Here is a 20,210-nt window from a genome sequence, read left to right as displayed (position 1 = left end):
GAAATCAGTGAAAATGGATCTTATAAAACAATGGTGATATGATGAGACACATGATTTGAGGTATTTTGTGAATTATGTGCATCTATATTCAAAATATGTTCATGTATAGAATTATATACATGTATTTCTAAACTTACTATAATATTTAGGAAAAGAAAAAAATACCGCATTAATTGAACAGTAATATAATATTTAAGACCAAGAAAAGAAAAAAAAGGCAAATCCCAGGTGATAACTTCTAGGAAATGTAAAATTATAGATAAAATGCGACTTTAAAAGCAACAAAATGTTTTCGGTCATCCACATCAGGTCTTTGTCCCTGCACGTTGGTTTTCAAACAGCGCTGCCATGAACTGAAACTAATGGGGTCCCCAAAGTCCTGAAACGCACATTACGCACCGACTTTATTATTTGTTTTAAATCATGAGCGCACAGGCTGTTATCCTATGGGATTCCTGCTGTTGACAATCTTGTGTCACCTTTAAGCTGCAAGAATTTCATTGTATGACATACGTTGGTTAAAATAAAACTTGATCAGCTAAGTTCTCGCCATAATATGGTAACTGTGTACATCTAAAGCCGTGAGAGACACATCTGATTTTATATTAAATGATCTTGTGTGCACAACAAGTTCCATTGAGATAATTATGTTACGCCCATTATTTAATAACTTGTTTGCAATAGCACCTATGGGGAGTTTAAAGACACCGTAGAAACATAAAACTGTGTGGAAGGTAGTAATAAATGCATTAATCAAAATAAAAACCAAGGCCTGTATTCTGTGGAAAATAGTCAACGTAAAATCATTTAATGTAAAGTGTGACGTAAAGTCGACATCATTTTAATGAACAGGCTAAATAGAAAAGATACTTTAAATTCTTTATATATACAATTAACTTCTGGAGTTGAAGCTCTGGTATCCTGGACCCTGGTGGTCTGTGTGCACAATGAGGGAGTTGTTTTAGGGAGAAAATAGCTGCACACTTGCACATTCTATCACCGAGGATTTATCACCAACATTTGTGTAGAAGGATGAATGAGCCAAACCTGTCCATATGTGGCCCTTTGTGTGTGCCTGTGTGTCTGTCTGAGAGTGTGTGTGTGTGTGTGTGTGCCAGTGTGTCTGTGTTTCCGCTGACACTCGGTGAGGATTTTGAACAGCTGAGATGAGTTTGTGTGGAACTGAACAACGGGGCAGCTGTACATCCCTGTCTTGGACATATACACACACACACACACGTTCACATTGAGGCATATAAACAACAGTGGAATCCTGAGGTCCGACACCCCCTTGGGACCAAGCCAGAGTGAAACCTTAATAAGGGCCTTGTTGTTTCAGGGGGTAGCTTATATGGTTTCAGGTTCATATCTCAACAATCTCCATATTAGTTGCTACAACCATAACTTTGCTGCTCGCATAGTCCCGGTTTGCATTTAAAAACATGATTCCTCCCACAATTTCACTTACCATGTAATGGATTTCTTTAAGTTCTCAGTTACTTTTTTTTAGCATAGAGTATAATAATTGTAGTGTTGCAATGTGAATAGGGGTCTAAATAAAACCAGGTTGCCTTTACTACCTCAACTGGCCCTGCAACATCTCAGCCAATGAGAGACTTTGCCTGGTCAGACCTTGTTTAAGAGAGGCGGAGCTTAGATGAGCTGCAGGGTCACAAGGAGTGATGTAACCTGTGTTTATTTTCAGCATATAGACGTAAATGTAGACACACCGAAACCTCCACACACATACGTACATAGAGACACACACACACAACACACACACACACACACACACACACACACACACACACACACACACACACACACACACACACACACACACACACACACACACACGCAACTGTACACTCTTGCACATGCTGTTCTCTAGATGCAAAGATTTCAGCATGCACAGTTCAGTATCACTGACGAACGCAAATGTGCCGACTGACTTAGTTTTAGACATTGGGATCTCTGCCATGTTTCTGCAAGCCGGTTGTCTCCATTGCCCTCTTCCTAGTTTGGTCAGTTGACGACAAGAGCCGTGGCTTGTATATGCACGCACACCTTAAGTGGCTCACACACACAAACACACATAATTGACAGCGGGGGGGGGGGGGGGCTGTTCCAGGGGGAACACAGGGCTATTAAATGGAGAAAAAGGTGTGTGTATCACTGGGGAAGACAAGTGGGAGGGAGAGGCAGAGACAGAAAGAGAGACAGAGACACAGAGAGAAGTTTAGTCATGGCCATTAATACTAATAGTGGCTCCCTTCCCTTCTGTCAGCTGCAGCTGTTGATCACGCTGGTGTAACAGTGAGCTTTCTAGCATTGCATCATTCTCTCCAATGTCGTCCTGCATTACCATGCATGTATATGGATCGAGTGTCATCATGCTGCAAGGGTAATGGGCTGAAGAAGGCTAAGGGCCCCAATAGCGTTAAGATTGATCTCTTTGAAATAAATAGATTTCAATTTATTTGTTAATTTGTTAAGAAACTGTCAAACTCCTTTGATTCTCCACTAAGGCTATATATAATTCAAAACTGTACATTGTTCACTGTTATTTCACACCTCTGTGCTGGAAAAAACTATTTATCAGAACAGTAGTAATGCAAGACAAGGTCAGAGTGTTGCATGTTGGCTTTATTCACTGCTATTTAAGAGCATGTTTGATTCATTAGCATGCCGATAACCTGCCGCCAGTGATTCATACTACGTGTGATGTATGCATAGCGAAATGTTGGTCATGTTCTCCATCCAGAGAACGCAGCGCAGGGACCATGTAACTTCCAGAAGAGCTCGTTCACTCGCATACATCAGAGACATTCCACCTCATCTGACACTCGTCCATGGAATTCTGCAAATTTTCCACACTATTCTCCCAGGCCCACAGGCAAGTGCCTGTCAAAAAGACTGGCATGCTCACACATTGGGCACCTGTAAACCCTTAAAATGAGAAAAAGAAAAAGAGAAAGAAGTGTAGTTTCTGGACAGTTCATCTAACTTGTTGTTTTTCAGGTTCAAATGTTTGCTGGTTGCATTTTTTGTCATTCTGTCCATGGCTGTTTGATGAATTCTGTGCTCCTGCGGAGTTTGTGATTGTCAACGGGTATGTTTGTGTGTGTGTGTGAAAATATCTTTTTGTTTGCACTGCTGATAGGTGATAATTTGTCATAGATTTGTGCAGAATCCCTTTCTCCTCTCTGTTGGTATGACCAGTGTATGCAACCTATAGTTGACACCTATGTGTCATTCTGGGAACACACTAAATACTTCAGATGACTTGAGGGTTTACTTGGCAACCGATGGCTGTTTTAAGACCCTGGCTACACTCTCCAGCTTGGACTGATCACAACGTTTTCAAGTTTACACAGTGCATGGAAATAAATAAAAAGTCACTGAATTGCACGTATCATGAGTTCATTGTTGTCTGGCTGTAGATGACTTCATCCAAATCTATTTGTGTAACTGGATGACATTCTATTTAAGCTTTATCTAACACCCAGAGGATTAAGAAATTGTGGAGCAATAATTCAGTCACAGGTTGGTTCCGGGTTTTCTAGGAAACACCCGACTAAGCCTATTTGTTTTATATTCAAATTTAAAATGTTTATAACTATACTTTTGACCACAATGGTTACGACTGTTATATAATACATTTTTATATCAAGGGAAACAATATGTCTGCTTGTGTGCAATTAATAATCTGCTGTAGATGTTGTATATAGTAGGAGTGTTGGCAGTGGTGATGTCGGGGGGTGGAGGACTGGTTAGAATGGGAGGGGTTGACAGAGATGTACAGGACAGGACACCCGCATGCTTGCTCCATAAACCTCACTACGCTTTGCTGCCGCAGCTGTTGTGGCGCACATGAGGAGCGGAGAGGTGCGCTCCTTTTTCGGGGTGACTATGCCGAATCGGACAAGGGCTTTTTGCACACTGAACAGCGACCACCGATCCCATTTCTCCACGGCAAAATAAAACGGAATGTTGTCACACTCAATCTCGGCGAGGTCGGTTTCCACAGAACAGTGAAGAGACACCGCTCATTTACCATGAGCTGTTTGGATGTTATGTACCCAGCCTATGGACATTACGCACCGTACGCACCGACTCCTGCTTTTATCACTAGCTTACAGGTAGGAAGTGGAGCAAATATCCAAATGTTCCTGTGATGTTTCTTCTTATTATCAGTGTTGGCGGGGAGAAGATGGGGCTCGTTGGGGGCGAGGAGCAACTATTATAGGTTTATGCAGCTTGTGCGTAAAAGCAAATAACCTGTTAATCGCGTGCTGAAAAGTATTTATCTGTTTGTGATATAAGTTTTAGTTAAATGTAAATAGTTATTTTCATATTTCTATATTTGCTGTGCTGCTGATTGTGTTTTACCAAGCACATCAGTCAAAACCAATATCTGCACAGACGCACGCACAGCTCGCTCGGGTGCACGTACACACTCACACATGCTAGTGCTGCCACACACAAAGAAAAACATTATGTCAAAATGTTTCATAGACAGCTCCAGAACTGTCCTCTGCAACACCTGTCTTAACCCCTCCTCCCCCCTGCCTCTCCTCTCAACCCCCCACCCTCCCCCTCCGGCAGGCACCCGCGGGTCTGAGCAGAACTTCTCCTCACTGTCGGGATTTTATGGACACCACGCGGGGTCCCGAGGGGATGTCTGGGGGCCCGGGCACCGGAGGATCGACTTCCTCCTCGTCTTCCTCCGGCTCTTCCTCTTCCTCCTTCACGCCCGCGGCTCTGAGGCCAGAGGAGGGCCCCAAGGAGAAGCAGGAGGCCCCCGAGGCAGAGTACCTGACGTCACGCTGTGTCCTCTTCACCTACTACCAGGGAGACATCAGCAGCGTGGTGGACGAGCACTTCTCCAGAGCCCTCAGCTCCTACATGGAGGGAGAGGGCAAACGGCGCACAGCAGACCAACAGGGATCAGGTATACCTATATTACATAAAGAAACACAAATAAAAGGTCCACACCTGACCTGTCCATGTTTGAGTAATGCAAACTTACAGTGCACAGGTAGCCATCTTGGACATGTAAAGTACTTTTCAAGTCCATTTTACATCAAAGAGTATACCTATTCATTGTAATGGAGACATATGAGTTGGATATACTCCTTTGGGTCATGCATTGATCATTCATACTTTATGCCAAGAAGGAAGCTGGGCACACTTAGTTTAGGCTGGTTTTGCAGTCAACTACATCCCTTATTAATTTATGAGCACAGGTGTCACAGTTGTCTGTGTGGCGTCTTGCTCCTGCTTTTTGAGGCCACACAGGGTGAGCTGACAGTTCTGCAGAGCACAGCAGAGCAACAGACAGGTGATCAGGACTGAAGGGCTGCTTGTTTGGACTGTTGTCTGTGGAGAGGGCAGGGGGCAGGGGGCAGAGGTCAGGATGGACAGGAGCTGTTGGGAGTCGAGGGGAAATCTTTGACTGTTTAGAGTAAAGATTTAAAGAAAAGCAAAGGAAAGCATGCACACTTGGTACGGTTAGGATCAAATATTATTGGCAACTTTGGCATTACATGGTCTTATGTGGCATGCTGTGGCCTTAAATCTTATCAGTGGCAGACACTGCTAAGATTCATTACTAATTGTGAGTTATGACAATGCTTTTGTTCAACCAAAAATAGATTCATATTCTGTTAACTCAAAACGTCAAGTAATGTATTTTTTTTTCTTTTTGCTCAAAATAAATTACGACAAAATGCAAAGTAAAAATGTAGTAATTTTCAAATCGTCTTGATACATCGATGTCCCTTTCCACCAGCAGCCTGCAGATGTCCGTTGAATATCCATGTAGGGCCCATAGCCTCTACTCTGTCCCTCTATCTGTCGCAGTTAGTCTCTTTCCTAGTTCAGCCGGACGTCTTCATTTCGGCACTAACACGCGCTTCCTGCCTCACAACAGATGCTATGTTTATACATGGCTGTAAGCACACAGCCTCGCCGACGTATCCCCTTCAAACGTCTCTGCGGCTGCCATTCTGACTCGCGCTCCAGCTCTTGCCCCACAATGGTTGCTAAGTCAGTCGCCTGCCTGCCTGTCAGATTTATATACATATGCTGGGGTCTGTGTGGGCAGAGGGAAACACTACCTCTCAGGGTGCCGCATGCTATCTTTTTTCAGAGGAATATCTAAATATAAAAGTATACTGCTAAAAACATATAATGGCCCGCTGACATTCTGTCAAGGGCGAGGAGAGGGGGAGCAGAGAAAACAACAGGTGGGGGTGCAGGACACAGAAGAGAGGGGTGGCGGGTGCTAGCAAAGGGCCAGAGTTGCGTGTCTGAGTGTGTGTGTGTGAGCGCATGAGTGTGGTGTGAGACTTTCAGAAGTACTGGGCTGACATGAGAGTGAGAGATGTCGCCACAGCAAGTGATTTAAGGCTCTTTGAGCCTTAGGCTCCCTCCAGGTCAGAGCATCTGCCTTATATAGAATTCTAGGATATAGGGATGTCTCTCTCTTTCTACCTTTCTCTCTGTCCCTATCGCTCTCTCTACTAGAACATGGCTGTGTTTATTTCTGTGTCTTGTTGGGGCTATGGCTGTGTGACAGTATGATCCAATAGGGAAGATATCTGGGCCAGAGGGTGTAGCAGTCATGTGAGTGACATCTAGGTTTTAGCACGGGTTGCTTCCACTCGCCCCTATAAATCACGTCATTCACTACAGTTGTGTAACGGTTCATGTCTTGACCTAATGTAATCGCTGTTTATCCTCCTTGCCCCTCTCTTCCTATTAGATACCCCTTCACCTAGCAGCCGGCGAAGCTTCCCCCCATCATTCTGGGACAGTAACTACCCTCCTCAGAGCCGCTCCCACTGTGAGCCGGGAGCGCCTTCCTATTCCATGGACCCATACGCATCAGCATTGCACCCGGGCCTGCCGCACCCGCACGCTCATCCTCACCCACACGCTCACCCTCACTCCCACTCCCACCCCCACCCCCATCCACCAGAGGGCTGGGGATATCCACAGGCCCAGGCCTACGGGCCCCCACGGCCCCTTCACGAACTGTATTCACCATCGGCTTTGGAGCCCCACTACGGACCCCTGCTCATGCCCACGGTGAGACCGCCTCATCTGGCCTCCCTGCCAAGCCACTATGAAGTGAGCAAGCTGGAGCCCAGCGCCTCCTGGCCCGGCCTGCTTCCCCCAGGAGACGTGGGCCAGACACTGGCACTCAACATGGAAGCAGGTACACTCACTCAAACTGTGTCAGGTTCTTGCAAATACTGTATTGACAATACAGCTGTTCCTTAATTTGCAGTTTTAAAAAAAGCTCTTTAATCGGACCAGATATGAAAATCCGAAAATGCAAAGAAAGACACAGAATTCAGTGTAGACAAATGCATTTTATATTGGCTACCATTTTACTTTTTTGTGTGCCATTAATTACAAAAAACCCTGTTTACTCTGATTTATGAGAACGGAGGAACTCGGGTCTTCTGATAACCAATCAGACAAACACACACTCTCGCTCACACATCCTCATCAACTTTCCACCCTTGCGACTCCCTCTGTAGGAGACACATGTATAGATGCGCACAATTGTGATGCTGAACAAGCTAGGCCCTGCCATAGACACACAGACGCACTTACACACAATACATCATAATCATCACAGTAGCCCCCGCGACTATAACAGGATGTTTGGTCAAAGTAGGCTCCATGACAACCTGTGTTCTGCTGCCTGCCGTTGTCCTCATCATTGTTTCTTTGTCTCTCTTTTTTTCTCCTCTCAGGCCTCCAGCAGCACAAGAAAGGCAAGGAGCTGTACTGGTTCTAACGAGCCCTTCAGTCACATTGACCAGCCATTACAAGATCCAATTAGTCCCTGGACCTGCTCCGCTATTGAAGCAGCGTGTCCCTTTATCCCCACACACATACACACACTCCATCCACCCCCTTCTCTCTGCCTCCCGGACTCCCTTGCCAGTATACAGCCTTGCTCCAGGACGACGTGTGTGCACCATGGAGATAAAGCAGAGGGAGAGAGATGGAGAAAGAGAGAGAGAAACAGGGGAAGAGACCTCTCTTTCTCTTTATCATCGCTCTCCCACTCTCTCCCGTTGCAGCACACAGACCTTGGCAAGGTGTGAGCCACAGTGACCTGTTTGGACTGAGAAAGACAGTTTAACAGCAGACTTTTTTGCAGCGGACAGAGAGATAGAGGGATGAATGGAGGGATGGAGGGAGGGATGTGCAGAAGCAAGCAGGGATTCCCTCCAACGTCCAACGGTTGTCTTGGCCTGGTGTTCTGTGTTGGTGCAGCGGTTGTCATCATCCACCTATCTGCACTTCACAAATGCAACATGCAGCGATAAACAGGAGCAACGATTATGGTCGTTCACCATGCCTTTTCTTTTGGGTTGTTATTATTATATAATTTTGTTCTCTGAAATAAAGTGTTTCTATTTATTGGTGTGTATGTGCATTTCTAAAAAAAATAGTTTTTGGCCAGTGTTCTGAAATTATTGTGGTTTATTGTGTTTTTCTTAAGAGTAGATGGAGATTGACCGTGCCATGATTTTTTTTCCAGTAGAGTTTCTCATCTATCTATGAAGGATTCTTTTTGAGGAAAATGAAGGTCATTTCTCAAAAACATATCAAAGAATTGGTTTGGATCAAGGTGCATTTGAACAGATTCAAAAGATTGTGTTGTTTTTCTCTTAATTGATGATGATGATGTTCCATCTTACTTCTTTATTTCTCTGTTTCATTCTTAGATGTTTTGAATTTTGAATTTCTATTTCTTTCTCTGTTTTTGAGTGTCATTTCTCATGTTTGTGTCCAAGAAAATGGTGATGTTAATAAATATTTTTATGGTAAAATTGCCCCATCTCCTAAATGTTTTACCTTGCATGACATTTATACAAATAGTGTAGCCGGACAGGGTGTGAAATACTTTCAGAGGATAAATGCTTGCATTAGCTTTAAGAAATGTGTCTCATTATCAGACACAACACACTTGTTAGGGTAGAAAAGGCTTGTTGGAGACTTATCACTCAATTTCACACTGATATTTGGTGGGTTGGCATTTTATTAGCTGTGTAGAATCGTAGAGACGGTAGCGAAGCCCCAGATGTGATGTGACGGTTACGCTATGCAACTGGGTCTTATTTAAAAGGCCTCGCATTTTGAATTCCTGCTCGCATTCACACTTTGTCACCTATAAAGTGGGAACGCGTGGTGAATGCCAGCAATGTGTAACCGGAGAGGAAGCCAGCCATCCCGGCTATGCACCAAATGTTGCTCTGTTATTGATCCGATAATCAGGTTATGTGCTATGGTATGCTGGTCTGGGCCACTGTCGCGATTTAGCGGCTGTTATGTGTGAACCCCGCTAGAGAGCAGCCAACTATGTGATTGGCTCTAAGCTGAGGAAACATGTGAAGTAATGAAATTAGAAGAGTTTATCAGGGATAGCGTTCCTCTCAGTTTCCCATGCCAAGGATCTTACTGCCTTTTCACACTAGTATTGTCACTGGGCCTGAAGGTTTCCTTTGCACACCGGATACTCCACATTTAGTATGTACGCCACAGCTATTGTCACATTATATCACTCAGATCTCAATAAACTATACATAGCATTAAAAATAATCATGTCAGCCATACAACCATTTGTGTGGATGAAAATTCACTGTTACACAAATGCAGTTATTACAGATGCTGACCAGTACAGTGGTAGAAATCGAGTGATTCAAGTGAGTCAGAAGAAGCAGCAGAACAAGTACCTTAGGTGAATTTATTACTGTTATACAATTAAATGGGAAGGAGCTTTGTGAACATCTGAAAAGAAATACTGTAGAAGTCAAGCGTAGGGAAATGCTGTCCTCTCCTGGTGTGTTTATAACACTGCAAAAGGCCAGCTAAATAATATATGGCAGTGTTTCCCAATCACAAGGCAATATATAGCTGCAGTAAAAGAGGCTGCAGAGTCTACTCCCAGAGGAGCTGCTTTAACACTGCTGGTTCAAATCAACTTGTTAAGCTGCTTGATAACGAGCTGGTCATTTGAATCAGCTGTGTTGTTTCAGTTGTAATCGCTTTTCAGGTTATTATTATTATAACAAAATGTTTTCGGTTTCTAGACAACACAACTGAAAAAATGGAGAAAAAAATAATAGTCAATTAATGAATAATGGAAATAAATTCACTGCAGCCCTGACGTGCTGTTGAATTCAGTATGAAATGTTAATAAAATACAATGTATGTAGAATTAAACACATATGAATATGCAATGTACCCCAAATAGGCAACCTAACCAAATCACAGGAATTGCAATGAGAGGGCTGTTACAAAAAAATCTGTTTAGCATGAGTTTAATACATCATAATGGGTTTAACTATTTTGCTGATCGGACTAATGAAAAGTAAATTCATCAAAATGTATGTTTATTATTTGTTCAACAACTAAATAAAAATCAATAAAAACATTTAGTTTTAGCTTTAGCTAAAGCAAGACTTGGTTATACAGCCAACTCCCCACGGTAAAGATCTTGCTGTCTGTGTCAGCTAAGAACATTAATTGTAAGGACAAGTTCTAAATGTGTATACTGCAATGTAAAGCCAGAATGCCATTGGTGAAGTTTGTTCTGCTTTCTAGCTCGGTTTTCTTACTGTTACTTGGCTGTATTCATAGACCTAGGCCATTTCTATGGCATAATAATTAAAACAGGAAGTCGGATTCAGGTCTTATATGTCGTTCCCATTTTTATTCCCCCTTTGTAGGGCAGTAAAAATCAAATGGACTAACATCTGACCAGGAATGCACTTCTAAAACATAAAATTATGATGTAATAATAGGATTATAAGCTTTGTAGTTTAAGTGTGCTATATTCATCATGCAGATAACCTATGCTGTGGCTGTCCAGCAGTGGGGACAGAGGTGACATTTCTTTTTAAATAAAAATTATAATCATGTGTGCTGTGCGTGTTTTTTTTTTTTGTTTTTCTTTATTTTACCAAAAGTAGTTCTGGAAAAACCCATGATGTACCGTACATGGGTAAGATATAGGGAAGTGAGTGTCACCAGTCCTCAACAATGACCCGCTGATTTCAATTAGCTGTGGTTATCCATACTTTGAGTCACCCTTTACAGAAGTCAAACTAAGTTGACGCACACACATCACGGTGTGGTATGTGTTAGTAGTGGAAATCAATGTTTTATTCCTTCTGTTCAGCTTGTTTGGCCTTTGCAGAATCAAACAATTTGTCAGTCCCTATACACATTGACGTGCAAACACATGCTTTTTTCTAGGTAATCTGTTCATAAAACCATCTTTATATGCTTTTCTTCCGACCCTTTCTCAAGGCCAAGCAGACAAACACACAAATAACTTGATTTATGAACTTGTGATGATCTTCAAATGTATTTGTATTGTGCTGACTCATGACCCTAACTTGTCACTTGACTGTTCTTGTAAATGGTTCATAGTACACACATTTTATGTCCGTACAACGTTTGCACATGATGTCTTTGTTTCACGATAAAACCCAATAGCAACTGCTCTTTTCATAAAGACCAGCATTTCCAAACCTTTTCCCTCTCCAACTATGTTATCAGAAAATACCAGTTATGGCAAACACCTACAGTATATTGGGCTAAACACTATAACAAAGAATCATGAACTAATTCAACCGAGTTCATGGGGCTTTAGTATGAGACTTGAGCACAATGAAATTAAAGTATCTGACAAGCTAGTAATTACTTTACTACATTTATCTGACAGTTAGTAGTTACTTTTACTAAATATAAGGTTTAAATAAAACATTCAAGGATGTTCCAGATGTCTGAGTTGTTTAGGAGTTCCACAAAGAGTGGCATACCCTCTAAGCTTCTCAAATGGGTTTCTTAAAAAGGTAAACATATTCAATAATCAACTTAAGGTACCCAAGTACATCTACTGCTACTTTCTGTGTTTTTTAAATTTAATTTTTTTTATGTTCAAGTCTCGGAAAACTATATAGCAAGGTAGGGGCAGTTAGCAGTAGTTTTGTTCTGTTTGTTTTCTAATATGTGCCATAGTTCTTAGTATGCAAACGTTTAGAACTGTTTGTACAGAAGGAACCCAGAGGCATACATCTGAGAAACTGTACACAAACAGGCAGAATCATGACTCAAGCAGACAGACAGAGGTCAGTGAGATCGGTAAACTTCCATCTCAGCTTTTTTCTCACTTGGGCGTCTTTATGGTTTGACATGAGACAAAAGCCTTGTGACAGACGGACAGACAGAGAGAGAGAGATAACAGGCAGGCAGGCGGGTGTGAGTTTGGACAAAAGTAACCTTTTAACTGCAGAGAACTACAATGGAGGAATTAATATATACTTATTGATATGCAAAATGTATATATTTACTCTTTGGTTGCTGTGAAATAGTGAAACTAATTAATAACTGAAATTCCCAGCACTGGTTTCTGCTTTTTTCTTCTTCTTGTTCCTCTGTTTCCGTTTGGGTGTTTGATTGCTAAATATTATTTGCTCTCATGTTCCCGACAATGAAGGGAGACATCAAATTTGCAGAAAAAATCAAACCCTGTAGTCAATATGAAAACAGGATGCGTCTATGGAAACCAAGAGGAAGTCTTGAAAAACTGTCAGTGGAAACACCGTTAATTACAAATGTAGAGGTTCATTTATCAGAATTTCAGTTTTACTTGTGTTCACATATTTCAGAACATCTGAAGTCTCAGAAAAACTAAATGTTGGTCAAAATATGTGGGAATGTTGACAAGCTTTGCTCAATTTGTTTTTCTCTAATCAATAAAAAAAGGGAGAAAACAATTCAGTCTAATGTTGGGGAGTTATTTGAAGAGGGAAAGATGGGGTAACACATCTCAAAATAAAACCTGAGCGTTCATGGTAATCGCCAAACAAACTTGCAGTGAGAGCAAAAGTGCCACCTACATATTCAAGAAATAAGAACGCCTCAATATAACACTTACAAAATGTACAACATGGAACCGTTAGTTGGTATGATTTCAACTGAAAAAACGTGGGCGACGCCATGACCCCAACACATGCATATGTTATTGTATCTTTATGCCTGTTTCACTTTTGTTTTGTCAGAGGAATCTCCATCACTGTATGCCTGGAATCAGAAAACAAAGAGGAAACAACAACAGCTTGCGCAGTCCCGTACTGTGTGACTGTAATTCTAACCAACACACTGCTGAGTAACCCATCATGACCTCATAAAAAAAAGTCTGCTCAAATCATGTGCTAGATTTTCCTGGGGTTGCTGAGGTTGAAAAACAGGTTTCCAAAAAACAATTGCATCATGGGAACTTCTCATAATAATGCTTAACTCCCCCATCCTTATTTCAATGATTGACTCTCTCCCATACTCTCTCACGTTATGAGCTGATGACAACCACCTGACTGGACATACTGCAAGTCATGACAGTAGTTAGCTATATAAGAGCACACCTCTAACACAGCCCTGCATCATCTACCTGGTGGACATACCTTAAACTTCACCACACACCAACATAGAGGAGACAGGTAAGCAGCCATAGCACAGATACAACACCACACACACACACACACACACACACACACACACACACACACACACACACACACACAAACAGACACACACACACAAACAGACACACACACAAACAGACAGACAGAAAAGCACACACACACAAAAGCACAAACACATGCACATGCGCGCACACACACACACACACACACACACACACACACACACACACACACACACACAAACAGACACACACACAAACAGACAGACAGAAAAGCACACACACACAAAAGCACAAACACATGCACATGCGCACACACACACACACACACACACACACACACACACACACACACACACACACACACACACACACACACACACACACACACACACTTCCTGTGCTGCTGGTGCACCTGTGCAAAAAAGAAACAGAGACTAATAAAGATGAGAAAGAGTTTGAGGGAGAGATGAAACGGAGATTCAAAGTAAACAGGAAATGGAGCCGGTACACCGGCAGCGTGCATGCAACATCTAACGACATGTCAGATGTTTATGAAGCAAATCTGAAGTGAAAGAGTCTGGTCTCAACCTGTGTGGTTTCCTACAAGTCACAAGGAATATCTCTCTCTCTCTCTCTCTCTTTCTCTCTCTCTCTCTCTCTCTCTCTCTCTCTCTCTTTTCTGCTTGTGCGTGTCAGTCAGGATGAAGCTGCTGCTGGTGCTTGCTGCTGCTCTGGCCGTGGCCACCTGTGCCAGTGTCTCTCTGGAAGACCTGGAGTTCCACGCCTGGAAACTCAAGTTTGGTGAGACACAATCTTTACAGAACGTCATCTTTTACAATGGTTTGAGGACAAACACTGTAGATCTCGATCAGTTTCCTGTGAAGATACCGCCTGTTTGGCTTCAATTTGGAGTGTGCTCATTTACACACACATCTCTTAAGGGTTTAATAGTCTGCACACATGTACATGAGTTACAGTTTACACATTGTTTGCCAGCAAATAAAATGAAATATCGCATTACTGGAAAATATTATAACTAATAAATGAATTAACTAACTGACAAATGTATCACTGATCATTTTCTGTATATATTTCCTTCTCTGATTGTCAGGAAGGTCGTATAGTTCTCCAACAGAGGAGGCTGAACGCAGGCAGACCTGGCTCAACAACCGCAGGCTGGTTCTGGTGCACAACATCATGGCCGATGAGGGCATCAAGTCCTACCGCCTTGGCATGACCTACTTTGCTGACATGGTAAGACAGAGGAAATGTAGACATTATGTCAATACTGATTTTTGGTTGCAATCCGCTTGTAAGGGGCATTTTGGATAAAGACCCTTTAACATTGTTAATGTTCCCCCTCTTTACCCAGGAAAATGAAGAGTACAAACAGCTGATTTCCATGGGTTGCCTGGGCTTCAATGCCTCTCAGCCTCGCACCGGCTCTACTTTCTTCCGGCTGCCCGAAGATGCTGATCTGCCCAAAACTGTGGACTGGAGGGCGAAGGGATACGTCACCGATATCAAGGACCAGAAACAGTGTGGCTCCTGCTGGGCCTTCAGCGCAGTATGTACTGTAACCATAACCTGCCATTCTCTCTGTTTAAGTAATGCAGGAAACTTCACACAGCTGTTTTCAAATGAATTTTTTAAACTCTTTCAGACTGGCTCATTGGAGGGTCAACACTTCAGGAAGACAGGGAAGCTGGTGTCACTGAGCGAGCAGCAGCTGGTTGACTGCTCCGGCAAGTTTGGCAACATGGGTTGCAGTGGAGGCCTGATGGACAGCGCCTTCAAGTACATCAAAGCCAACGGAGGAATCGACACAGAGAAGTCCTACCCATATGAAGCTGAGGTATGCAGAAAGGTTGAATAAGAAGTCTGTATCTTTAAAGGTTTGCCATCCATTCTCACACTGCCATTTGTCATTGTTGGAGTTGGAGATGCAAATCAACTCATTCAGTGCATGGACCTCCATGTAAGAGATGTACAATACTGCCATCTTGTGGGCAAACTATATAGTGGCACAAAAATGTGTCAACATTGTATAACTTTGTGTAAATTGTGAATATTTTTTTCTTTCATTAGGATGGAAAGTGCCGTTACAACGCCGCCAATAACGGTGCCACATGCACTGGGTATGTTGATGTAGCTACAGGTGATGAGGACGCCCTGATGCAGGCTGTGGCCACCATCGGACCGGTGTCTGTTGGCATTGATGCTGCCCACTCCTCCTTCCAGCTTTATGAATCAGGTAAATGCTGTGTTCCTTTACCCAGATTTTTTTTTATTTAACTCATACACATCAGTCTAATGTGTGTTTGTGTGATTCTAGGAGTGTATGATGAGCCAGAGTGTAGCAGCGATGAGTTGGACCACGGTGTCCTCGCTGTGGGCTACGGCAGTGACAAGGGACAGGACTACTGGCTGGTCAAGAACAGGTGAACATTTTAAATGATGGGCTGCTAACTCCAAGTCAGTATTTTGTTGGGAGACAGAAAGCTAAGTTACCGCTTCCACAGACTGCAGCAGTAAGATGTCTTATTTATAGCTGCAGAACTGAAACTCACATCAGGATGTTGTAACAGTTGTGACCAGGATTCTGTTTTTACATATTCACTGAATATCAATGGTTATGTTTGTGTTTCTGTAGCTGGGGTGTAGGATGGGGAAGCAAGGGATACATCATGATGTCCAGGAACAAACACAACCAGTGTGGCATTGCTACTGCAGCCAGCTACCCCCTGGTCTGAGCAGGTATGAAGAAACTCAAAATCCTGTCTTCCCTTATGACAAACAGTTATTTAACATCACCTTCAAACAAGTTAAACTTCTCGGTGTCTGCACAGAAAATAATGTCTGTGTGTGTGTGTGTGTGTGTGTGTGTGTGTGTGTGTGTGTGTGTGTGTGTGTGTGTGTGTGTGTCTGTGCGTGTGTGTGTGTGTGTGTGTGTGTGTGTGTGTGTGTTTGCTTGCACCCTCTGCAGTTTATTGTCCATTAACTTATTGTTGTTCATGTTTATTGGATTTTCAGGTCCAGAACCTTCCTCAGTGAGGAGATGAAGAGTGACACATAATTTACCCTGATTTCATAAAGAAACTGAGTTATGGAACAAACTCAATAAATGTCCTTTTATTGCACCGTGGACGTGTACAGAGTCCTCCAGCGCCCTGGCACACTTTTATTAGAATTACTTTTTTAATGAAGAATGTAAATAATTGTAAAGAAATAAAACGTTTGACATCTAGACATTTAAATGTTTGTGATTTTGTTGCTTTTCATTTTCCATCATTTTATAACAGTGTTACAGATGGTATTTTTGGGCTTTACAGAGGGCAATATCTGTCTCTTGATCAGTCCAATATTCTCCTCACTGAAATATCTCGGCAACTATTTTTTTTAGACGGATTACCGTCAATAATTTTTGTTTAGTTTAGCTAATAATTATGTGGACCATCCCTTTAACTAACAGTAGCCTACAATAAAATGAGCAGCTTTAGCTTAGGCTATATGGTTTCTTTCCAGCTGTCCCCAGCCAGTTGTCAGTAGTCCACCTATAATACAATAGTTAAAATAAATAAATAGATTACATTAAGCCTACATTTATAATTCAGTCATATTTGAGTGTAGTCCCCGGCCAGTTGTCAAGGGCACCCTAAAATACAATAGTAAATATAAATAAATAAATTACATTACGCATTCATTTATAATTACAGCAAGCCTAAGCAAAATGGAGAAAGACAAACGTATAGTTGGAGCACAAACAAGCTATAGCTCAGATGATAGCAACAACATTAAAGCAGTTCATGCATCAAAAACAATACAAAGGCGACAAGTTAAAAGAACATAGTCAGGTAATAGAGCTGGAGAGGCAGGATCAATGATTAGCCTATGTCACAAAAAACACAGTCACATCTGACAGATTAATGTGTGCTGTAAAAGTCGGACAGCCATGTTTATGGAATGCCATGAAACAGACAAGCCCCCCTTAAGATGACTAAAAACCTTAATCCAAATACCTGGGAAACAATTGGCATTCCCATCAGGCTCAGCTGTAGGCCTACATAGGGTTTAGCGCTAATTAACAAATGTGAGCCTGCTAACACAATAAGCTTATATGGTGAACTTGGTAAATATTACCCGCTAAACATAAGTGTGTTTTGTTAGCATGCTCAATTTAGCGATTAGCACAAATAATCGCTGTGTTAGAATAGACTCAAGGAGCTGCTAGAATGGCTGTGGACTTTGTTATTAGAGGTGTTAAAGTTGTGCTTTTACGACACAATAGGCAGAGTGACATTTGTCATGTGAGTTTGGCAGACTTAACTCTATTTTTTCTATCTCGTATCTTCAAATGAATTCCTTATCCATTCTGTTTAGGACAATGTAGCTGTAGATGTGTTTAAAATGTATTGAATTCATTTTTCAGAATTTTACTGAAAACATATTAAGTAACCATTAAAGGGAAAATTCGCCCATTTTCATGTGAATGGTATATCAGGGCCGAGTATATTAGTAGTCTATTGAAAAAAGCCCCCCAAAAATTGATCCGAATTGGCAGAGAGCACAATGATTTCGGATTTAAACTGATGACGCGGGGCTGACGTAGCCGTTTTTACAGTTCCTACAGGCCCCAGGATGCATTGCGCGAGGGGGGTACGCTCTGCAGCCTGCCCAGATTCCGAGCTGCTCGCGTTACCATGGTGACATAAACACAGCACGGACCTGACCCGTGTAAGCAGTACAGTAATAGCGCGCTTCGTATTATTTCACTGTTGGACTACTACCACAAAGAAAACATGCCGTCCTATAATGTGCCTAGATGCGCCAACTTTAGGAAACAGAAAAGAAGCAGGAGTAAGCGTAAGCTGAAGATACTAGGCCCTACCTGTTGCCTATTCACCGGCGTGATGCATAGCCCCAGCCCCGGGAAAAAGAATCCGAATAAAGGTAAGCTAACGTGAGCTAAATTGCATAGTAGCCTACTGTAGTTAGTATCAGTGTTTCCCCTACATTAATAACTGTGCTGCCCACACCGCTGTTGAATATTGTGTCCCGGTGTAAGGCTGATAGATGGGGCAAGGAGGAATTAGTCTACCGGTTGTAGCTGTAGCCAAGTTACCTTAGCCGCTAAGCTAAAGTTAGAAGTGAACTCGTGAGGGGGGCAGTAGGCCCCTCTGTGTATCCTTGAGGAAGATTTAGTTGCATTTGCAAGACTGTTTGTGTGTGACTGTGTGTTTGTTTTCCATGTGCATGGTTATTAGCGATGTCGTTAAAATGATCAGCTTTCCAAAACCATAAACAATTGCTATGCTGATGGTGATGGCTGGGTGATTAGCACTGATGTCCCTAGTCTTGTGTCGTCTTGGCTCTTCCTAATGCAAATGCATAGCCACACCCTGGCATACAGTATGCTTGGCTGCTAATATAAACATGATGTCTTCTTAGACAAAAGACTACTGTTGTGTTAGTGCACTAACTGACTGACCTATCTATGGTTACATAGTGGTTTGTCTGTTTTATATATTTATTGCAACAGCAACATTATCTTTACAGTATAACACATTGATTTTTCTTTTGTCATCTCTTCAGTGCTGGCCTTGTGATACAATCATAATTTGTCATTTCAGGTGAGGTCAAAAGGAAGATGGTGTATTGTCCGAGGACCACGCACTCTGTTGTGAAGACTGTTTACATCCCGCACACACGCACCACTTCAGAGCATCCCTCGTAGAACTCGTGATCACATGAAGAAGGGACTGCTGCCTGCAAAGTGCTGACATCATCACTACAGCTCCCTCAGCCTGCCCTCCCTCACAACATGTCCAAAACCAACTACAGAAGAAGCTGCTGCTAAACATCACTCAATATTTCAACAGTAACTTGACGAAGGAAGCATTATGCTACAATTGTTTTTCCCAACACACTGGAAACTCAAAGCTTTTGAAAATGTTATTTTTCTTTTTTACATTTGTATATGTACATACTTTACAGTTGTGTGTAGAATAATGCACACTGTTTTACTTGCTTGTTATATTAAACTCTATCTATGCCTTATAAAGTGTTTGATTCTCTGAAACTATTTCACTTTTAGTTGATAAGTCAAACCTATGTATTAAAATGGTTACCTATGCAATGACAAAAAACAATCATGTTTATACAAAATTATTTTTATTTGTAAATACAGTCAAGGAGAATTGACACATTTTCACATGATTAAATCTCAATCAGTGTCCATAGTTAGCAGCAGTATTTACAGGTCAAAATATTTGATCATAGCTCATCCGTAGCTTCTACGTAGCGTCTTCTTCAGCCTGTCGCCTGTAGTGACCATTTGGAGATGGATATTTGGCTCTGATGCGCTGTATGACACAATCAGGTAAGACGATGCGGTCCCCTTGCCAAGTATCTCCCCTTTGGAGCACCCACTCAATCAAGAACCGACGTGTGACAAGTCGATTATGTCTAAAGAAATTAAAACACAAAACAAGTGGTTACTCTCCACAAAGCTATAATGTAACAATAGCAGCCAATGTAAGAACAAAAGACTGGTCATTTTATTTGACCTGTTGTAAAGGGTTCTTCTGAAAAGTGCTATAGACATGCTAAGTGCAACATCAGTGCAATGGCTCAGACAACACAATGTGACAAAGATAACGTTACAACATGCTAGAAAAAAATAATGTTA

General features: G+C 42.1%; 2 protein-coding genes across 2 annotated transcripts; both read left to right on the top strand.

Moving 5' to 3' along the window:
* Positions 1–4,007: 4,007 nt before the first annotated feature.
* Positions 4,008–7,976, top strand: vgll2b (vestigial-like family member 2b). Its single transcript, XM_080042940.1, has 4 exons — positions 4,008–4,142; positions 4,609–4,954; positions 6,770–7,225; positions 7,773–7,976. The coding sequence occupies exons 1-4, from the start codon at positions 4,059–4,061 to the stop codon at positions 7,814–7,816; spliced, it is 930 nt and encodes a 309-aa protein (XP_079899066.1). The 5' UTR covers positions 4,008–4,058; the 3' UTR covers positions 7,817–7,976.
* A 5,512-nt stretch (positions 7,977–13,488) lies between these two features.
* ctsl.1 (cathepsin L.1) lies at positions 13,489–16,690 on the top strand. Its single transcript, XM_080042922.1, has 9 exons — positions 13,489–13,535; positions 14,219–14,323; positions 14,634–14,776; positions 14,895–15,089; positions 15,186–15,377; positions 15,611–15,776; positions 15,858–15,963; positions 16,176–16,279; positions 16,556–16,690. The coding sequence occupies exons 2-8, from the start codon at positions 14,224–14,226 to the stop codon at positions 16,273–16,275; spliced, it is 1,002 nt and encodes a 333-aa protein (XP_079899048.1). The 5' UTR covers positions 13,489–13,535; positions 14,219–14,223; the 3' UTR covers positions 16,276–16,279; positions 16,556–16,690.
* The last annotated feature ends 3,520 nt before the right edge of the window (positions 16,691–20,210 follow it).

Source organism: Ammodytes marinus (genome assembly GCF_949987685.1).
Source record: "Ammodytes marinus genome assembly, chromosome: 15".
NCBI classification, from domain to species: Eukaryota; Metazoa; Chordata; class Actinopteri; order Uranoscopiformes; family Ammodytidae; genus Ammodytes; species Ammodytes marinus.
This window is presented reverse-complemented; position numbering and strand designations above follow the sequence as displayed.

What these genes read in the sequence shown, in the direction of transcription:
- vgll2b (XM_080042940.1), top strand. Translation starts at nt 4,059, where the DNA reads ATGAGCTGTTTGGATGTTATGTACCCAGCCTATGGACATTACGCACCG. An exon ending in CTTTTATCACTAGCTTACAG is followed by an intron (nt 4,143 to 4,608) that starts GTAGGAAGTGGA and finishes CCCCTCCGGCAG; the next exon opens with GCACCCGCGGGTCTGAGCAG. An exon ending in AGCAGACCAACAGGGATCAG is followed by an intron (nt 4,955 to 6,769) that starts GTATACCTATAT and finishes TCTTCCTATTAG; the next exon opens with ATACCCCTTCACCTAGCAGC.
- ctsl.1 (XM_080042922.1), top strand. Translation starts at nt 14,224, where the DNA reads ATGAAGCTGCTGCTGGTGCTTGCTGCTGCTCTGGCCGTGGCCACCTGT. An exon ending in TGACCTACTTTGCTGACATG is followed by an intron (nt 14,777 to 14,894) that starts GTAAGACAGAGG and finishes CTCTTTACCCAG; the next exon opens with GAAAATGAAGAGTACAAACA. An exon ending in TACTGGCTGGTCAAGAACAG is followed by an intron (nt 15,964 to 16,175) that starts GTGAACATTTTA and finishes GTGTTTCTGTAG; the next exon opens with CTGGGGTGTAGGATGGGGAA.